We start from the raw sequence: 20,913 nt of genomic DNA on the forward strand, positions 1-20,913 counted from the left end.
TAGTCGATTCCAAAAATAATAGCCTGTAATATATGCCGACAAACCAAAAGTGTAACTTGCCCTAGTATATATGTGCATGTAAGTGATAAAACCCACAAATCATATTTCTTGCAACTTACTACAGTTTATTCATAAACCCTAGAAATTTCAATGGTAAGGAAAGTAGAGGGTTCATTGATGTTGAGTCGCTGCATTTACACTCTTTAGTTGACACCAATAAACCGAAAACGGAATGCGCCACATGCTATATATATATGCTCTGACGAGATGGCCGGAGCCCATGCAAATTTTTCTCTTTGCACAGCTGAAATCGATCTGAAGAGGGAGGAAGCTGGGTAATTATCTACTACGTACGTTGGAGGCCAAATCAATCATTCAAATAAGCAGGAAGTTTCAAGGAATTTGCTTAAACTTAACACTAAAATTACTGACTGTGGCTGGAAAATCATATCTTCTTCAAGGAATTTTCTCCGATCAAACCCCTTTGTTCCTTTGATTGGTAGGAAATTGTATGTTCTAGGAGGCTATGAAGTGAACGAGTCCTCAGATCATAGTAACAATTACTGGATACGTGGAAGGTGCTAGAATTGGATATCAAGACTACTACTAATGGTGATTTTATTGACGTTGTGGAAAAGGAAGGTGAACCAACAAGAATAATATTATTTTCGTATGCTAATAAGGATCGTTTGATGTTTTACAATGTCATCACAGGTGAATCTCTCATTGAAGACCATCCCTCTTTAGATTTAATCAATGCTTTTGAGCTTGCAGAAGGGCTAGAAACATGTGAAGATAATAGCCCATTACGTCGTACTTTATACGAGAGAATACAGCTAGTGGTTAATAACTCAACATTGTATTGGTTTACCTACGACTTGTATTTTTATGGATATGATATTGTTGATAAAAGATGGTTCCAATCCAAATGTCTTAAAAGGGAACTATGGACAATTCCGATCCACCACCAGTAAGATTGGTGAATATACTCGAATCCCAATTTTGGTAATGAAAAATGTCAAAGATAAAGTTTCTTTAAATGTATTCATAGAGTCGCTTCATACTTTACTTCTTGATCCTCCTTGTCTTCCTGATGATGCGATGGTGAAGTAAGTAGGAGTGCATTTTTTCTCATTCATGCTTTACCCATTCTATTAACATAAATATGTCGTGGTTGATCAATTAGAATATAAGTATAGATTTCATTTTGCTTGGCAGAATTACACTAAGAAAGGTAGATCCTTGTTATGTGGATGTGGTGCTTAATTATCATGATGGGTTATATATCTAATTCTTATGTTGCAAATCCAAGAAATTGATCTATATAGCTCAACTGAACATGGTCCTTGGAAGCATTTACAAACTTCCTTTGGCTGCTCCTACAGACATCTATCTCCTCAAAATATTAAATAAAATTGAGGGTTGAATAAGATAGAAGTCCTCAAACATTCTTTTGTTTTCCTTGAAACAAAGGAAGAAAATTTGAAGCGTGACCTGCTTAGTTATGTGAAGCCCTGCGATTCCTTACTGTTGATAAGATTTTGTCAATTTGCTAAGTCAGTCTAGCTAACAGTAGTTACTACAGACATGTAGCAGTTGAGGATGATATAAAAGAAGCAGTAGGGAAATTAAGTGTCAGATTAGGTGACTTGTTCTAAAGTCTAAACCACCACAAAAGATAAGACAAATTATCTTAAAGTCCAAATTTATCTATCTATCTATCTATCTAGAATTTGGAGAAGTCCATGCAGATGCAGTATACAAACTAGTATCCTTCCACCCTAACTTTAATGTTCCATCACCTTGCACTAAGCTATAACCATGAACTGGTGGGAACATATTCAATATCAATTGAGCTTGAGCCATTGCATTTGTACTCATTGGCACTTGCATGAATCCATTTCTTGATAGTTCACTTCTCCAATGCTTAAATTTATCCTCCCCATTTCTTGCTGGCCCTCCAATGGCTAATATGTTATTGATTTCTCTGTAAAGCAGGCCATGTTCAACATTATGCCGGCTAGAATCATCACTATGCAAGAAAGCTCCCAATGAGTCGAATATTGTGGAGTAGTAATGGAGGGATCCCACGAATCGATCCAAGAAACTACCCCCTAGTGGTATTTCTTGTTCTACTAGTGTGATAACTCTTGGCGATACTTCTTGGAGAAGTCTCATCGTTTTCCAATCAGGGCCAGTGGCATCATACAAGGAATGTTGTAACCAATGTATGGCTATAGCCTCTCCTCTCCTAATTTGCAACATGGTTATATCAAGCTCCCCTATTTTCTTCCCAATTGGATGGAACTCAAAGGACATGCCAAGGTGTTTGGCGAAACTGGAAAGTTGTTTCCCTGTCTCAATCAATAGTTCCATTGATGTCCCCATTCCTGTCATTGTAACATGTGGAGGACCTTCTATCCGAGTGGCGAGGATATGAAACAGAGCCGGCCATTGTAGACCTTGCATGATATCCACGTCGATGATATGGACTCTGTCTCGACGATGGAATGCCTCGAGAATTGCTTGGTTGGAGGTGAAATGTGCAAATTTTATGAATGGTGAGATGTTGTTAAAGACTTGAAATGCACAATGGACACTCTTGTAATTGATCAAAGGGGAACATATTCCTAGCCATGAATTGATGACTCTACTAGCCATTGCTTTTGCAAAGTAAACCACCACTCTTTCAGCACAAGATGGTCCATAGGGGGATGACATTTGTGTTAGCTCAAGCAACATTCTATGAGCTTCTCCCAAGTTATCTACTGATATAGCAACTGCACATTCCAAAAGATGAGTTATCAAGTTTAATCCTTGATCATCTAGCCCATTCATTCCTTTAGTTCCCGTCTCATTTATGTTCATATTATTTTCATCTCTAGCGAGATCATGAGAGTTCCATTGATGTTGTTGTTCCATGCTCTCAGAAGAGTTTCTTCGCGCAACTTTTTTAGGCCTCAACTCCCCCAATAGTGCAGGGACAATGTTGTCCTGATATGTCATGGCTTCGGTTTCATTTTCTGGGAAATCTTCAATAAGTTGCCTAGTGACATGCTCAACCCACTGAGAAAGTTCATTTCTTTCGGGATTATTGCCGCGATCAGTGATTGGCTTAGAGGGATAATTAGGGGCAGAGGTAATTCCAGGAAAGCCAACAAGACTAGCACAATCCCAATGTTCATTGGATTGTTGCATACTATCAAGAGCACCATGTTGATGAATTACTTCAGACCCTCCTTTCAACATGTTGACAAATATATGAACACACAGTTTAGAGGATCATGAAACAAAATTGAGTAAGAGAAGAAGTAGATGAGGAGGATTAATGGGGTGGTGAATATGTTGTATTTGAAGGGAGAAGTTGGCCAATAAAATGTACAAAGAAATGGTCGCAAGTTCTCAACTTTAGGCCATTTGTTTAATCTTTGAATGGAACGGCCGGCATAGTAAGACATGCAAGTAAAGTTAAGAACTAAAGGACAAACCACACGTTAGTTCAATGGTCATTTTATCTATTTTATTAACATTCCATTATAACTATAATTCCTTATACATTCTATTATACTGTTTCTCCTGAGAATAGTATGTTATGGTAAAGTATTAAAATTACCTTTTCCTCACCCATCCAGGTTTCTTTTTTTAAAATTTATTTATTCTAAAGATAAGATAAGTCGTTTAGAAGAATCCTTATGGTGGTTAATTACACTTAGTCTCTCAGCGGCCAGGCTTAAAAACTAGAGAGTAATTTGTACTATTAAACATACTTATATTACTACTCAGTTGAAAAAATTTATAGTCCGCTTATCCTTTGGTCTTTTTAATTTACAGTTAGAAACTACTAATTAATGTCCAATATATGACACAGTTTCACTAATGGTGACTTAAACGAGTAACAGTGGAGCATCCAACAAACTGGTCCCTGAAAAGCAAGCACTAAATAAGGATCAAAAACCAAGTTTTCTTCAAAAGCCTAATAAAAGCTTATATTATTCTAAGATATTATATTGCAATAACGAATTAACCCATCTATCTTTATTATTTTGGCAAGCAGTCTTACAGCCATCATTCTAGTTGATCAGCTTGGACATCTCAACCGCAAATGAGACTTTCTATTTAAATTTGACGTTAGGAACAAAAAGGTTTGGGATTTCTAGTACAAAACATGATTCACATGGCTTATAATTAATTTGGAGAATCATAGGATGTATCATTTTTGGACAATACTACAACTTCGTTAAATCCACATCTTACTAGAAAGAAAAAACCTTCTGCATTTTCGAATGCGCACAATATCAAGGCGTGTAACCTTGGAATTGTGAAATACGATAACGTTTGACTTCTTTGTACTCAAATTACAGATAAATCTTCGCAATAAACCTAATATAATTACTTGACAAGTAGAATAATAACATGTTATAACAAATTAAATTATACTGATAACGGTACAATCAAGAAGGAAAATTTGTTCCAAGTATAAGTAATCAAAAGTTAGTTTATGTGGTAATTAACTTTAACCTTTAGGTTCATTATTATTGTAACTTGTATCATGTATGGCTTCTGTTTGGTCTAGGAAACAATCCTAAAATGGTGGTTACGAAAGTACTGAAGGACAGGTGTGTCAGCCAGAGAAAGTGAATCCTTTTTTTTTATATGGATCAACTGGGTAACGTTCTGAACAAAAGGAAAATGCAAAACGGAATTTAAAAATGAATAATCTTTCGTAACTTTAGTATTAATTTTCGAAAGAATTGGCTACATTTCATCATCAACGACAACAATATATCCAGTGTATTCCCACAAGTGAGTCTGGGAGGGTAGTATGTACGCAAACCTTACTTTTACCTTGTGAAGATAGAGAGGCTGTTTCCGGAAGACCCTCGACTCAATAAAGTAAAATCACAGCAGTTCTGACAAAGAACTGTGGAAAGCGAGATAGTAGTGACAGCCAAAAAAAAATAAAAAGGAAGCAAAGGAAACATCAGGTAATAATATCGATCTAAAAATAGGGAACACAAGTATAACAACTAGTACTACAGCTATGGAAGGAAGTGCAAGTTTGAAAAGGAAAGACGCTCGGCCACTTACTAACCTACAACCTTAATCATCGACCTCCACACCCTCCTATCAAGGTTCATGTCCTCGATAAGCTGAAGATGTGTCATGTCCTATCCGATCACCTCTCTCCAATATTTTTTTAGTCTACATCTATCTCTCATTGGACCCGCCATAGACAACCCTTATACTTCCTCATTGGGCATCCACGCCTCTCCTCTTCACGTGCACGAATCATCTCAGCCTCGCTTCCCGCATCTTGTCCACCATACAGGCCACTCCTCCTTATCTTGAATATCATCATTCCTAATCCTATACCTCCTTGTATAACCACACATCCATCTCAACATCCTCATTTTCGCAACTTTTAACTTCTAGAACATGAGCACTCCGCCCCATACAACATGGTCGGTCTAACCACTACTCTGTAAAACTTACCTTTGAGTCTTGATGGCACATTCTTGTCGCGCAAGATCTCGGATGTGTGCCTCTACTTCATCCACCCCGCTCTAATATGATGTGTGATATCCTCGTCGATTTCTCCATTTCCTTGGATTATAGACCCAAGATACTTAAAACTATCTTTCTTGGGTATGACTTGTGTGTCCAATCTCACTTCAATATCATCCTCCCGAGTCACGTCACTAAACTTGCACTCCAAGTATATTATTTTAGTCTTGCTCAACCTGAAACTTTTAGACTCCAAGGTCTGCCTCCAGACCTCCAGCCTAGCGTTAACACCGCCTCGTGCCTCGTCAATCAGAACTATGTCATTTGCAAAAAAACATGCACCAGGGTACCTCCCCTTGAATGTGTCGCGTCAACTCATCCATCACCAAGGCAAATAGGAACGAGCTAAGCTTTGATCCCTGATGCAACCCCACCTCTACAGGAAAGTGTCCTGAGTCCCCTCTCACCGTTCTAATCTAGGTCTTGGCTCCATCGTACATGTCCTTAATCGCCCTAGTATATTCTATAGGTACACCTCTAGTCTCCAAGTATCTCCACAGAACCCCTCTAGGGACTTTGTTGTATGCCTTTTTCAGATCGATAAACACCATATGGAAGTCTTTCTTCTTCTCCCTATAATGTTCCACCAGTATCCTAACAAGATGAATGGATTCTGTCGTCAACGCCCCGACATGAATCCGAATTGATTCTCAGAAATAGGCACAACCCTCCTAATCCTCATTGACCCTCTCCCAGACTTTCATAGTATGGCTTAGCAGGTTGATACCCCTATGGTTGTTGCAATTTTGAGTATCACCTCTTTTTTTATATAGTAGGATCACTATACTCCACCTCCATTCCTCGGGCATTCTTGTCGTCCAAAAAATGATATTAAACAACCTCGTAAGCCACTCCAAACCTGCTTTTCCCGTACTCTTCCAAAATTTCACCGGAATCTCGTCTGGCCTGGTCGCTCTCCCCATTTTCATCTTGTGCATAGTCCCCTCAACCTCCTCCAACCTTATCCGCCTACAATACTCACAATCATGACGACTCTCTGAGTGCTTCAAATCACTAAGCACAATGTTCGTATCCCTCTGTTCATTCAAGAGTCTATGGAAGTATGGCTGCCATCTACGTCTAATAATTGTGCCTCTTCCACCAATAATTTTTCATCTTCGTCCTTAATGCACTTCTCTTGATCTATGTTCCGGGCCTACCTTTCTCTCGCCTTAGCTAGCCTGTACAACTTTTTATCCCCTTTAACCTCAAGTTCTTCATATAAGCGTTCAAATGCTGCCGTCTTAGCCGCTGTAACCATTAACTTCGCCTCATTCTTTGTTGGTACCTCTCTCTAAGCGTCCACTTATCTTTCTCGTATATGCTCTCCACTAACTTCACATAAGCAACCTTTTTGGCTTCCACTTTCTATTGGACCTCTCCTTTCTACTATCAGTTCCCTCGACGTCTACCAACGTAATCCCTCGAAACTCGCAACACCTCTTTAGCTGCTTCCTTAATACAACTAGCTGTCATATCCCCCATACTGCTAGCATCCCTTGTCTCAAAAAACCGAACCACCTTAAGCACGTAAAAGCCAAGGGCTTATGCTCTAGCAAATACTAATTTATTATAGGTAAGTCATAAATTAATATGAAAATATGTATTAATTAACTATGATTTAGTGATAAAAAGTGTATATGAAGCCATGTGTTATACATTAATTGGGTTGGTGGAAAGATCGGTTATGAGTAAGTTTAAACCATGGACCCTGTCATCCCGTAGAGATTTCAACCTTCTTTTTTGGAGTAGAGAGCTCAAATTTAGGTGCAACAAAAGTGTATTCGGCCTGCATAGTGAGACATAGAGATGCAGCTATATTGTTAGTTACATTGATATGTCATGCTGCCTTATTGGTGTAATTAAAGCTACTACTACTTTTGCGATGCCAGTTTACCAAAGCCAATTTGATAACGATTTGAAGAAACGTAACATCACAATATTTTTTTTAAAATCTGAGATTTTATTCCTTTGATCAGACTCAGTCTTTACTCGTCTAAAGATGAACAATGAGTTTTCCATGACATTTTGCCTATGTCCTTTTTCGAGTTAGCTTAAAAAGCTTGACCAAACTAGTCTCCCACTGTACTTAACCTTCTAAAATATTATGTTTCAAAATCACTATAGTGGTGAGCATCCTCCACTTCCAATCAATAGGTTGTGAGTTCGAGTCACCCCAAGAGCAAGGTGGGGAGTTCTTGGAGGGAGGGAGCCGAGGGTCTATCGGAAACAGCCTCTCTACCCCAGGGTAGGGGTAAGGTCTGCGTACACACTACTCTCCCCAGGCCCCACTAATGAGATTATACTGGGTTGTTGTTGTTGTTGTTGTCTGTAAAGGATAGGTATCACGCTAATAGTATGACTAGACATAGACTCAATCGGTGGGAGCCACATCGGTTCACAGGTGGTCAATTGAATCTCTCTATGTATAATATATTGGCGGTTTAATCTTATTAACATAAACAAAACTTTTAATGTAACGATAAAGGGACAAGTCCCAATATATGTCGGTGGAAGATTATAAGTATTTTCTGAAATAGTCAAAGTGCATGCAAGTTGATCCGGACACTATTGTCATAAAAACAAATATAATCATAAAGGGAGTATAAAGTATTTTTGACTTCAAGTTCAAGTTATGTGCAGCAAAATAGAGATACCTACGGAAATCTTTTTCAAATATAAAAATTTGGTATCTTCCCCCGAATCTATGTATGGCATAGTGAGACATATAGATGCAGAGCTATTGTATTTGGTCACTTACATTGATATGCTAGCTGCCTTATTGGTGAAAACAGCAAAGACCCACCACTTAATTAAAACCATTTTGTGATGCCATTTTAGTTTACCAAGCCAATTTGATAATTGTTGAAGAAACGTAACAACGCATTATTTTTCTTTAATCTTAGATCTTGTTCCTTTGATCCTACTCAATCTTTACTCATTGTATAGATGAACACTGAGTTTTCAAATCACATTTTCCTATGTTTTTTTTTTCGAGTTAGCTTAATGTTAAAAGTGCTAGACCAAAACTGTATCCCATTCTACAATCTACAGACTTTTTTTTTTGTCCTTTAAAAAAAATTAGGCTGAAATTGGGGTAGTATAGTGGATTAGCAATTCCTATTAGTTGGGGTGATAGATTCGAAGGCTAAAGACAGTTGATCAAGAATTTCATACTAGTACAAATGAGAAGTCGAATCATATCTGAGAGTTGTTCTTCAGTGGAACAAGTTGACTTATTTTTTACTGTTTTTTTTAGTAATGCTTGTAACTCATTGGGTGTAAAATTTTTAGGAAAAAACATTTCCAAATTATCTGCTATAAGAAAGCCAGGGTGTTCTTGTTTAGGAAACTGAAAAAACTTACAAATACTATTCTTGTTTAGGGAATTGAAAAAACTTATTTACAAATATAATTTGTACTAACTCGGCATCCGATCAGTTGGTAGTAATATTCCACTCACTAGTATAAAATAATAGATCCACCTCTGAGAACTTGGACCACATTAACCCTTCAAACTGAACACAGTGAATTTGAATGACATTGCTCTATGTTACACTGTTGTGTTAAAACAAGTGAAGAAATAATAGTGTTACAGTCAGTTATTACCTCTAAATCTTTGTCTCAGATGAGTAAACAATCAAAAGAGCACTGTTACAAGCAAACTCTAACAATATCATTACTAGTTTCATATCCACCATAGTTCTCTCAACATCTTGATATCAGGCTAAATACTTACATCCCTGATCAAATCGCCACTAACCAACTGCCAAAACTCTATACTCATTCGGTGCTACAAGCGGATTCAAGGAGCTCTAAAAAATTAACTGAAAGATAACCTCAGGGTGGAAAAGCAGCGATTATCCTCAGTTTGTTCTGCTTCTCACAAACTTCAAATCATGGAGGCAAGAGATTCACAAAGCTTCCTTGGGATTGCTGAGAACTAGTTGTATCTGATCCTTCTGACTCGTCCTCTGTTTGAAAAGCAGATGCAGAAACAAGAGATAAAACTGAGTTTTTGATGTAGAATTCCAAAGAGGAAATATATAATCTCATAATGTAACTAAAATGTGTTAAAAAAAATGAAGCTATCTGTTTCTTTCTGAGTCGGCTAATATCAAAACTGGGAATTAAGTAAAAGGGAAGTATGATAAATACTCTCCTAAAAAAAGGATGCAGGTAACTTATTACCAAATGGCATCAAGCAAAACAACATCCCCATGCATAACGCATGACAAAATAATAAGGCATAAAACTGTATTTGACACAGATAGTGTTTCAGATGTTCTAAAGCATAGAGTCTAGCAGACAAGAACCAAAACAATGCACTGGAAGAATCAAGCGAATTAGATATATTCTTTAATAAGGAGATGGGATAGGTCGATATTACCGAATAGTGCTTTGATTGTCGGTCTCTTTGGCTTGGTATTCTTCTTCTTCAGTTCAGCTGTGAAAAAAATGAGACCTGAAAGTCAGTCACTTTTAACACAGCAATGAAAAAATCTGTTCCAAATGCATCAAATACCAACTTTAGAATGAGCTTATAGATCCAATAACTTAACAATCAGCTTGTTTGTGATATCCACTCACTGATGAATACCATAAGCAATTATACAGGATCCAAAAGGGAACCAAACTACTTGACCCAAATGTGTTTAGCTGATTATATTACAACCTGGTCAAAGCTTAATGGGGAAACTTATAATAGAGAATTGTTGAAAGCTCCCCAAATGAGCATAAAAGTAAACCAACTATCCCTTCCAAGCCGTTCAAGATGTGCAGGTTATCAAAGAGTCAATAACTAAGAAAACATGACATGGAACAAGGCATTCCAACCGTTGATCTGTGAAAACACACAGTGGGGCCTTGCTTATGGATAACAACCACAAAGGCTTGAGCGTTTTTTAGCATTGTAATTTCAAGTTTGGTTCATTGACATAGTCATAAGAAAAGAGCAGAGAAAATAGCAACTAGAAAAAGCTAAACAAATGAGGTCCCAGCTATTTAATGTATCTGAATTCAATATCCACTATGCCATTGTCCTTCGATATCATGAAGTTGGATCTGATGTTAGCTGATATAAATGCGATCGAACTCTTAAAAAAATATTCACAACCTAGATATTGGACTTCATGAGTTGATCGATCAAACGAGAGAGAGAGAGAGAGAGAGAGAGAGAGAGAGAGAGAGAGAGAGAGAGAGAGAGAGAGAGAGAGAGAGACCCATCCCAGGCACTTGGTAATCATTCACGATTTCAAAGTTTTTGTATGTGTAACCGACAAAGTTGATGTCCTTGGATGAGAGCATCTGCACAAATGTAGGGTAATAATAAGATAAAGAGGGAATTAACAAAGTCGAGAAGGAACTATAGGGGTTAGCAAATTAAGAGTACGACAAGAGAAATCATGAAAACAGAAAACCTCGGGAACACTGCTAGAGACAAATAGAATACAATAACAACACAAATCCAGCTACAGACATTTCTAAAGTGAGAATCTTTGCTGGGGTGCACCTAAATATCTAATCATGGAAGGTAGAATCTATTTGGAAGCCATAATTTATAACCGGAAACAGAACAGACTTTCTCCCTAAACTAGTTTGACTTCAATACTTCATGCCCTCCCTCTTCTTTCTCACCTTTATCCAGTTTCAGCTGCAAAACTGTGCAACTTCAAGTTTCCCAAATACTTGCACACACTTAACACATCACTGGTCAACTCGTCAGTGAAGTCCTGCCAAGACTTTAACAAAAAGATGGAACTAACCACAGCTTGAGTATTTCATTTCAGTATCCAGCATAGACATGACTCGGGCATATCTGCTACATTGTTGAAAGTATCTGAACTTCTCCCCCACTGTTTGAATAAGCATGGATCGTTCCCCTTTGAAAAAGATGTCTCAAGCAAGCTTACATTAAAGGTTTCCAGACAAGTTCTCCGTTTAATTTTTTTTGTAAATTGCAACTTTGATGTAGATTGCAAAAAACTTTTAAGAAAAATGGCTCCAAAGTTAAAGGAAGAAACGAGGGGGAGGTGGAGAACAGATAATTCAAGTACTACAAGAAAATAACCAACCTTATTGCACATCAATGATAATTTACACTACAGGTAGGGTTATTTGTGAATAGCATTTCTGTCTATAATTATGACAGAAATTGCAGTATGCAGAATGTAGAAACAAAATGCAATCCCACATGATGCACCGGAGTAAATACCTTCCTCCAAGGACCAGATCTTGATGCACTCTGAGAATGAGATTCGGACTGCAGAGCCAACAAGAAGATATCAAAAGTGTGAAATAAAATAGCAGAAGAAAACAAGGGATATCAATACCTCTTCGAACTTTTCAAAGTTTTGGGTGTCCAACTCATCATTAACTTCAGGAATGAAGGCAGCGTCCATATGATAGATTCTGTCCCAGTCTATTCCCTTAAACCACGGGTGGACCTGATATAGAAACAAAAGATAGAAAGAAAAAAAAAAGAACAGGCAATTTACACTTTGCTATTGAACTGTGAAACTGGTAAAAGAACATAGAACAGAACACACCATACAACACCTTTATTTCATCAGCACCATTTGAACCTAGTCTCTGAGTAACATTGCAAAGAAGTTTGCTTATGAGATCCTTTGCTTCTGGAGATAGCTTTGCTTCCTCCGGAAACTTTAAATGTGATTTCCAGTTTACTATCTGCAGGTACAAGGATAAAATTAAACAGATGACAAGATTCTAAGGGTCCTCTTTAAGATTCTTTTTTTTTTCTTTTGCAATCTTTGGAGGATAATCAAGGGCAGAGTAGCTTATAAGATGAAGAGATGAATCCTAATTTTTCAGGGAAAAGAAAAGAAAGATGGAAAAAGGTTCTCCAGGAAGCCAATAAGAAAAAAGGTAAAGGACTTAAACATAATGTGGAAATAGCTTCTAGAAACAAGCTTAAAAATAAGGAATGACAAAATAGTAGTAAACTGACCATCAGAATGCGCAGAGCATTTCAGATGCCTAGTTACGAATAACGATATGTATGATTACACTACCCAAGCCTCACTTTCGTTTATCTTTCTACCCTTCTGCTCCTGCCTCGTTAACCCTTTCTTTTATTTATTTATTTATCTTTTGGAACTATCACATTGAGCCAATAATTATGAACTGAATGGATGAGAAAAGCGCACTCATTTCCATTCTCCCATTTCTGTTACCACCTTCATCTTTTTAAGCTTATGCTCCTACCATACTAATGTTTCTTTACCTATTTATATTTTGGATTAAACCTTTCACATCTTCTGAAACTAAATAGGTAAAGCAGAAAATCACTATTTAATTATAAATAATGAAGAGCTAGCGCATATGATATTTGTAACAATTGACGATTTGATCAAAGAATAACCATGGTCATTAACTGTGTTAGACTAAAGAAGCTCATCAAAGTAGCAAATAGTTTTATAAGCCCATTCATACGATTATGATCAACAAAAACCAGAAATAGGCGTATCATATTGATGTGGGGAACAGTTGAGGAAAAGCTTAAGCTTCAGTTACTCAGTTCTACATTTATGTCCGGGTACCAGCAGCCTCTCTTTTTCTTTATTTTTTGCTTGGTAATTTTCTTTTCCTTTGCCAACCCCAATCCATCAACACCACATTCTAATTCACCTAACCATCTCTTCCCATCATGCCAATCGCTTTTCCTTTGTCCTTGAGGAGACTACCATTCTAAAAGATCATAGTATTATTCTAAAATATAGATTAGTCAATCATAAATCTGCAGGGAAGAGAAAGAGAGGGGTGAAGAGGGGAGCTAGATGATCAAACAAATAAAGCTTTTAGTAAGTTGAATTCTAGAAACATAAAAAATCCTTATCTCTAAAGTTTAATAGCATTGCATTTTCTCCTTTCTTAACCGTCAAATATCAAATCAAGTGGAAGGGCATCTAGAATTTTTCCGAATAAGAGATTATTCAAAATACTCGACCCCCCCCCCCCAAAACAACCCACCAACAAAAAAACAACTTTTAGTTTCTTTGTGCATTTTCTGAATAAGAGTTTTATAAAAAGCTGATTTCACATACGAAGAGATCAGTCAAATTAACTTCGAAAAGCAGAAAGAGATAAATTACTGTGACAAAGGAGTAATAACGTTTAACTTCTTTCAAAAGAAATACGACTAAGAAATATCATTCTCCGACTAGTAGTTCATCAAGATCAACCTATTTCCTCTTTCCTTTCCCTCCGCCAAAGCTCTGACAGAAAAAGGAGGAGGAAAAAAATGTGAAAGAGATAAGGTGAAAGGGACATTGAGTAAGTTGACGGCAAATGAGTAAATGGAGACACAAGAAAAATGGGAACATGCAAAAGCCCCAGTGAGCAAGATAAGTCTTTCAATAACAACAGGATCTTTTAAGGGCAGATAGAGTAGTACAAACAAATAGCTCAAGGAACACCAAGGAGCAAAGTGTGAGCAAAAATTTCAAAATTCCAATTCCTGTCCTTCAGCTATTATATAGAAGATATAGATTAAAAAACTGGACTATAAGAAAAGTAAAGCACCAAGAATTGACCGGATGAAGATAGTAATCAGAGGTTTGGATGAGATGATATGAGACCATTGTAGAACTAGCCCAATGAGGGAAGATAGAAAATAAGGAAATCAAACTACAGGAAACATAAAGAAGTAAAATTCAATGATGATCGTTAATGGCAGCACTCAGAAGCTCACCTTGCGACATGTTGACATGGGATCATCAGAATAGAAAGGTGGATAACCCACTAGCATTTCATACATAATAGCACCAAGTGACCACCTGAAGAACAAGAAGCAATTTATGCCATGAGGATAAATATATAAAGCACATGGATTAACCCCTCCCCCCCAACCACCCCCCAAAAAGATACACCTAAAATAATGAAAACTAAAGAGAAGAGGACATGGTAAGCAGGAGCCATGAAAAGGAGCTTTAGAAGCATGAAGAACGGGAGCAACTTAAAACATAAGATCACGTTTTTCAAGAAATTAGCAAAAGCAAAAAAGTGTACTCAAAGAGCGCATCCATATACATGAGAAAACTGTACTAACCAGTCACACTCCATTCCATAACCTTTCTTCAGCAGGACTTCAGGAGCTATATAGTCTGGTGTACCCACTGTAGAATATGCCTGGATTACCCCAATTGGGAAACTTAGTTAGATAAAAAGATTGACTTCTTCAACCACACAAAATCAACTCTAAAATGATCCACAGAACCACATAAATTTTGCTACGTAAGTCAGCAGGTTAAATGGTAAGCAGCATGGCCCCGGATGCCATTCGGACGATGCGCGGGTTGAGTTAGAACTCAAGAGGGGCTGCTGGTGCACCAGTTCTGGTGTGCCTGCACCTTCACTCTTTATTTCTTCAACTGCTTTAAAATGCATTTTGGATACACTATTAGCGTATTGATTTAATTGTTGGCTTGCCTAACAGTATTGTTGTGCACCCCTGTCCACAGGTGCAACCTCAGCATCTGCGACCTGCCCTACCCGCATTCTTCCAAAATTCCACAGGTATTTCATCTGGCCCGGTAGCTCTACCCCTATGCATCTTACGCATAGCCCCCTCGACCTCCTCTACTCTTATGCGCCAGTGTGAGAAAAAATGTACCTTCGGCCTAACTCAACCCCGAAAACTAGCTCATGAGGTAAGGATTACCCAAGATCAACCAATGTGGTACATTTTAACATTCCCTCTCCCTGCACGCCTAGGATTGGACATCTGAAGCGTGGACAAAATAATATGGGGTCCGAACATTAGGTAAATCAAGAATAAGGATCGGTTTGACGCTGATCCCATGTTAAAAAAATGGACTTTGGGCCTAAATCAACCACAAAAACTAGCTCATGAAATGAGGATCGCCCAAGACCATAGAAGGAGACAACAACTCATTTCCTTAACCAATATGGGACAATTCTAATGATTGTTTCAACAACATTACCAACATGGAATGACATACTGCAGTAAGAGGTAAACCAGTGTCTTCTAAAGGAATAAAACAGGGAAGATGTTCAACCAAAAATCCAAATGGGAGGAAACTTACAAGCGTCCTCCTATTTTTCTGCCAGTGTTGTAACTGCTCTTGCTGAGTGCGTTTGGGAGCTGAAGACCCATCATTCCGGGAAGCTCCATGGACACTATCACCCACCGTGAAATCCTTCTCTTCCAGGGTGCTGCAGTCTAAAGGCTTACAAAGTCCAAAATCCGATAGTCTCAAATGACCAAACTTATCCAGCAGCAGGTTATCAGGCTTAATGTCTCTACAGAAAATAAAGTGTAGGGGAAACAAGGTTAGAATATTTAAAGAGGTGAGAGGTCCAGTACGAATGTAGAAATAAAACATAACAAATTGCGTCCAGGCATCAAAAGAAGTTACCACCTGTGTATATAGTTATGTACATGGATAGATTCTATAGCCAAAACAGTCTCAGCAACATAAAATCTGGCTTCATCTTCAGTTAGTGTATCCTTCCTCATGAGTAGAGTCATCATATCACCACCAGGTAGATATTCCATGATGAGATATAGAAACTCATCATCTTGGAAAGAACAATACAGTTTGACAATGCAATTACTATCCACCTCTGCGAGCAGATTCCTTTCTGCTTTTACATGCTCAACCTAATAGGATCCAAAAGCTAAGGACCAGTAAATATAGTAGTAAGAACCATTATGGCACTCTTGTTCATAATCAATGTACCTGTCCTCTACGAAGCATTTCTGATTTCTTAAGCTTTTTCATCGCATATACATGACCCGTTGTTTTTTCTCTACAAACTCTAACCTGTAATGACAAAAAACCCAAATCGTTCACATTCTTTACACTTTTGAGAAGGGGATTTCTTATCCACAATTCATGATATCGAGTTCAGAAATATTTAGCTGCTACTACACAGTGAGTTGAAGGTATAATGCAAGCACTCCAGCATATTCAACAAGTCATTTAGTCTGACTACTACATTTGCAGACTATGGGACAACCTGCTTATATGATGCCATTCCGAAACGGGCAAGAAACCACCTAATGGAAATTCACGACAAACTTGCGACTCATGAGGCAGAGCACTTCCTAGCAGAAAAGTCTATTTCCCAAGCTTTGACAAAGAAATTCTTATGAAACCCATAGTTTTGACACGAGAAAGGGTGAGAAGAATTGTTTCTGGCACCTAGAAAACCTATTTCTAAAAAGAGGCAACTCCTTATCATATCCAGAAGCACAGCAATTAGCTCACAGGTATTAATTAAAGGGAAAAAAAGGAAATAAAAATCTCAGCTTACACAAGAATAAGAAGTTGCCCATTTGTCCATCCATGCCAAAGAAGCCTTAATTAAGAGGCAGAATCATAAGAAAGATTGCGGTGAGAAATTCCTTATTGCTCATTAGAAGGTCATTAGATTCACACGGAAGCTTCAGATGTCTTTTAACTTTCATTCTTTACCCAGGGAATGACAAATCAGTAAATCACTATATTAGCTAGATTTTATTTCAGTTTGCACCATGGAGCACAGGCCTAAAATCCCCCTCTATTAATAATTGTAGTGTCTTTAGCTTTGCTCAGCCACTTCGAAACAGTTTATCTGTAATAGATAATCACTTTTAAGCTCGTGTCAACTATAATAAATATCTGTATCTCTTAGTGTCTTAGCTAATACTACAGGAGAAAACATCACCAATGAGGATTACGAGTTTAACACTTCTTGCCATAGAAAAGTTGATGTCAATCAGAGACATGATCCCCAGCAGTGGCAAATAGAGCCCAAAGAAAAGATGGAAAAATCCTAACTTATTACTTGAGTAAGGTCTAAGAGAGACCTCTTCCATCCAGAAATTAATAAAGCACATGACTCTTAAACAGCTCCTCAATTTCAACCTACTTAAAAAGGCACGTACTCACAACGTTGTTGGTCGCGGTCATGGTTAGCAGCTGTAGTACCTTCTTCTTGTTCCTTTAATAAGTATTGACATGATTAGAGCACATTATTACTATAAACTACAAATACAAATATTATTATCATGAATATCCAAGACCTTAAATGTTGTAAATGTAATCAACAAAATTGTGGATATTCACGCCTTCAATTTTCTCTGGAGTCTGGAGTTCATTGCCCAAGGAGAAAAAAGACTTGACAATTCATCATCTACATTCTACGGAAATCAAGAGGAATAGAGAGCTGTAAAATTTTACTTATTTTGTGTGAGAGTTTTGTGAGAAGTTTTAACAACCACATTCAGAACTAGGAAAAATGAAAAGCTGTAGTTATAGAGGATTGCATTAATAACAGAACAAAATTGTAGAAGAAAGAAACCAACAAAGGCGTATACAGGCAATTAGATATTTCAATAGAGACATTACCTCCCCGAATGCACCTTTCCCAATCATTGTTAATAACTCAAAATCATCAGCACCCATTTTGTGCCTTTGCAGACGCATGTATTCAGTTTCCTTCTTTTCATGAAATTTCAGTAGATTATTTTGATCTTCCTCTGAGACATCACCATCCGCAAGCTTCTTTTCCAGTACCATTCGACTGGTGGCCAAATATAAAAAGGAAAAGAATATATTTCAAAGCACTTGGTAGGGCGAATTATTTGGAAATATCAAGACTATGCAATTCTTAGGCAGATCAAAAAGGTAAAGGGTGTTATTCTTTATATAGTATGCCACTTTTGCCAAATCAGGCTAACGAGCAAGACTATGCACCATCTTCTAAAATGAATGAACGAAAAAATTAACAGCTAACCAGCAAGACCGTGAACATCTTCGAAAATGAATGAATGAAAGTATTAACATCTGGGATGAGGCAACGCTACAGCCAATCCTACTTATTTCCATCAGTCTCTCGGTGCATTTGAAGTTGGCTATTTGACTGGCACAGTCATTGAAGTAAGTTTGACTAGTTTGTCATCTTTCAATTATACAAGATGCCTTACAAGCACCGCAGAGTTTTACTGATGAAAATTTTATATCTAAACATTTAAAAGTGTTTAAAACGCCCCTTTTTTTATTTTTTGGTCTTGCTGAAAAGAAAAGTTAGCTGTCATCAAACCTTCATCACAATTTGTGACATCATCTTCGTACTTATTATGCAAACCAACTAACTCTAAGCTGAAAAAAGATGGGGTAATTAGAGTATCAGCCATTTGAAAAGATAGGTTAATGTTCACATGAAATATGGAGGAGAGCGATTACAAAAGGAAAATAAGATGACAAGCTGAGGTGAGCATATAAAAAGTAATTTTTAGCCACACCAGTGTGACAGGACAATATCTTTGTTGGAAAAAAAAGTTCCAACAACATGCCTTGTTGTAGATGCTCAAAGAAAAAGCACCATATACGCAATATACTGAATATAATATACGGACAAGAAATGATGCTCAAGTGTATAGCAATGAATTGTGTACAAAAGCATATCAAAGCATATAAAAGTGAGTGTTTTGAAGCAAAACAAGCTTGGATAAGGAAACAGCGGTACTTTAGAAAGTATTCCAACCCTTTACCAACCACCGTTCATAATTCCTCGAACAGGTTATAACGGAGAATACAGGCTCATGGCAATATGGAAAATGAGAAAATTCACAATGCAAATCTGAACTCATGATACATGAAATGCCTTTCAGAAGAAAGGTGATATTGAAAGAAGAAGCAAGTTTAGGAACTAAAGATAACTCATAAAAAGATTATAAAAGCAGCAAATATGATGTACCGCTCCTTTCTCTCCTGCAAATTTCTCATTTGCTCCTTGTAATGATTCTCAATGTATTGCTTTGCTGCAGCGACTCTCTGCTTCGTAACATTGGAGGCCTCTTCAGCTGACATAGGCTGAGGATCTTCTCTTCCACTACCCATTGTTGAATCTTTCTTCTTGGTCGATGACCTTAAACGATCTCGCGGTTGAAACTTCTGGAACCAACTCCTTGCTGAATCCATCTACTATTGCTCAGCTTGAGAAGTTATACATTAGGAGCTCTTGAACTATATACTCATGGTAAACTGACACTACTCATTCCCCCTAAATTCAGAAACCTACCAAAGTAATAATACAATTATACGGATAAGAACACATTAGGGCATCAATCAAATACAGAACATACCAAAGGCAATGTTTCTTTTTCTTTTTTGGGGTTTTCAAAGTAATCAAGAATCAAAAAGATAGAATTTTTAACATAAAAGGAGAATGAAATAGGAACAAACTGTTTCAGGTCAAGAGAAATGAATTTATTTTTCATTACTGATTTAATTTTCCACCAAGATCATGAATTTCCTCAAACAGAAACCGCAATATGGTTAATAAATAAATTAAAAGTTTTTGTTGAGGACCCACATAGATTTGATGCATCAAAATTAAAACCCAATTCAAGTATATATATATATATATATATATATATATATATATATATATATATATATATATATATATATTATAATACAAGTTGCACACATGATTAAGCAATCACATCTGAAAAAAAGAACAAAGAACCAAACTGCAAAATAATAACTATGAGCACCAAATCAAAAGGCGAGGAAAATAAGCTTACCACCAAATCTTTATGCTGCAGAGATACTGTAATCCGATTGAACAAAAAAGGGTGATGCTATATATATACCTATATATATAATATATAATGCATATCTTACAAGGCAGGAAGATAGAGGTTTACAAGATCGTTATGTACAGAATATTTAATTTTATACTAAAATATGGAATCAGTAAATGAAGAATATATATTCAACTTTTAATTTTTATGTACAAAGTTGAAAAGACAGACAAAGAGAGAGGGGGGAAGAGAGAGTTAAAGCGGCATTTTCGCTCCTATGGGTCAGTTTTTTTCTCTCTATTGCTCCATCCTCGATTCCCTCCCTTGTTTAACCCGCCTTCTATATTTATACCCAATTCTTCTCCAATTTCCTCCCTTATTAAAAAAACAAATGAACTTTTTCTATGTTTTTTTTATCCCAAAGCTCTACTCTAAGGAACGAAGAAAAAACATCACCGCACTAAATAGCGGGTTAATCCACTTTGTGATTTTTTACAAATTTATTTTAGTTTTACGATCTTTTATCTCTTTTTTTTTATACATTGGTCATAAGAAATCTAAAAAAAATTATTTTCTTAAAGAGTTAATATCCTAAAAGCTCCTTAAACTATTATATTTTTATCAGTTTACTTAAATTATTCGGTGTCCCCCCTTGAAGTATATTGCCCTTCATATTATAATCCCTTCGTTGTTAATCTGGCATAACATGTATAAATACTCGCATGAAAGCTGAAAAAAGCCATCAAAATGGCCCGCCCGACAAAATATTAATGGCTAATTAGCCTAAC

General features: G+C 37.0%; 2 protein-coding genes across 3 annotated transcripts; both read right to left on the bottom strand.

The window, feature by feature from the left end:
• Positions 1-1,527: 1,527 nt before the first annotated feature.
• On the bottom strand, positions 1,528-3,467 carry LOC107813733 (scarecrow-like protein 23). Its single transcript, XM_016639032.2, has one exon. The coding sequence runs from the start codon at positions 3,247-3,249 to the stop codon at positions 1,723-1,725; it is 1,527 nt and encodes a 508-aa protein (XP_016494518.1). The 5' UTR covers positions 3,250-3,467; the 3' UTR covers positions 1,528-1,722.
• Positions 3,468-9,070: 5,603 nt separating this feature from the next.
• Positions 9,071-20,559, bottom strand: LOC107813736 (uncharacterized). 2 transcript variants are annotated; one of them, XR_012702679.1, is made up of 14 exons: positions 20,126-20,558; positions 19,294-19,613; positions 17,943-18,117; positions 16,290-16,373; positions 15,969-16,210; positions 15,633-15,849; positions 14,636-14,715; positions 14,279-14,363; positions 12,124-12,255; positions 11,898-12,011; positions 11,203-11,827; positions 10,788-10,872; positions 9,956-10,012; positions 9,071-9,539 (listed from the first exon to the last, which is right to left on the bottom strand). XR_012702679.1 is itself a non-coding variant. In XM_016639035.2 (14 exons), exons 2-14 carry the CDS (start codon positions 19,515-19,517, stop codon positions 9,463-9,465), a joined length of 1,620 nt encoding a protein of 539 aa, XP_016494521.1. In that variant the 5' UTR covers positions 19,518-19,613; positions 20,126-20,559; the 3' UTR covers positions 9,071-9,462. The 2 variants fall into 2 exon arrangements, 1 of the variants encoding a protein (XP_016494521.1); XM_016639035.2 differs by having other exon boundaries at positions 11,780-11,827; positions 20,126-20,559.
• Between the last annotated feature and the right edge of the window lie 354 nt (positions 20,560-20,913).

The sequence above is a fragment of the Nicotiana tabacum genome, chromosome 19 (assembly GCF_000715075.1).
Source record: "Nicotiana tabacum cultivar K326 chromosome 19, ASM71507v2, whole genome shotgun sequence".
Taxonomy (NCBI): Eukaryota; Viridiplantae; Streptophyta; class Magnoliopsida; order Solanales; family Solanaceae; genus Nicotiana; species Nicotiana tabacum.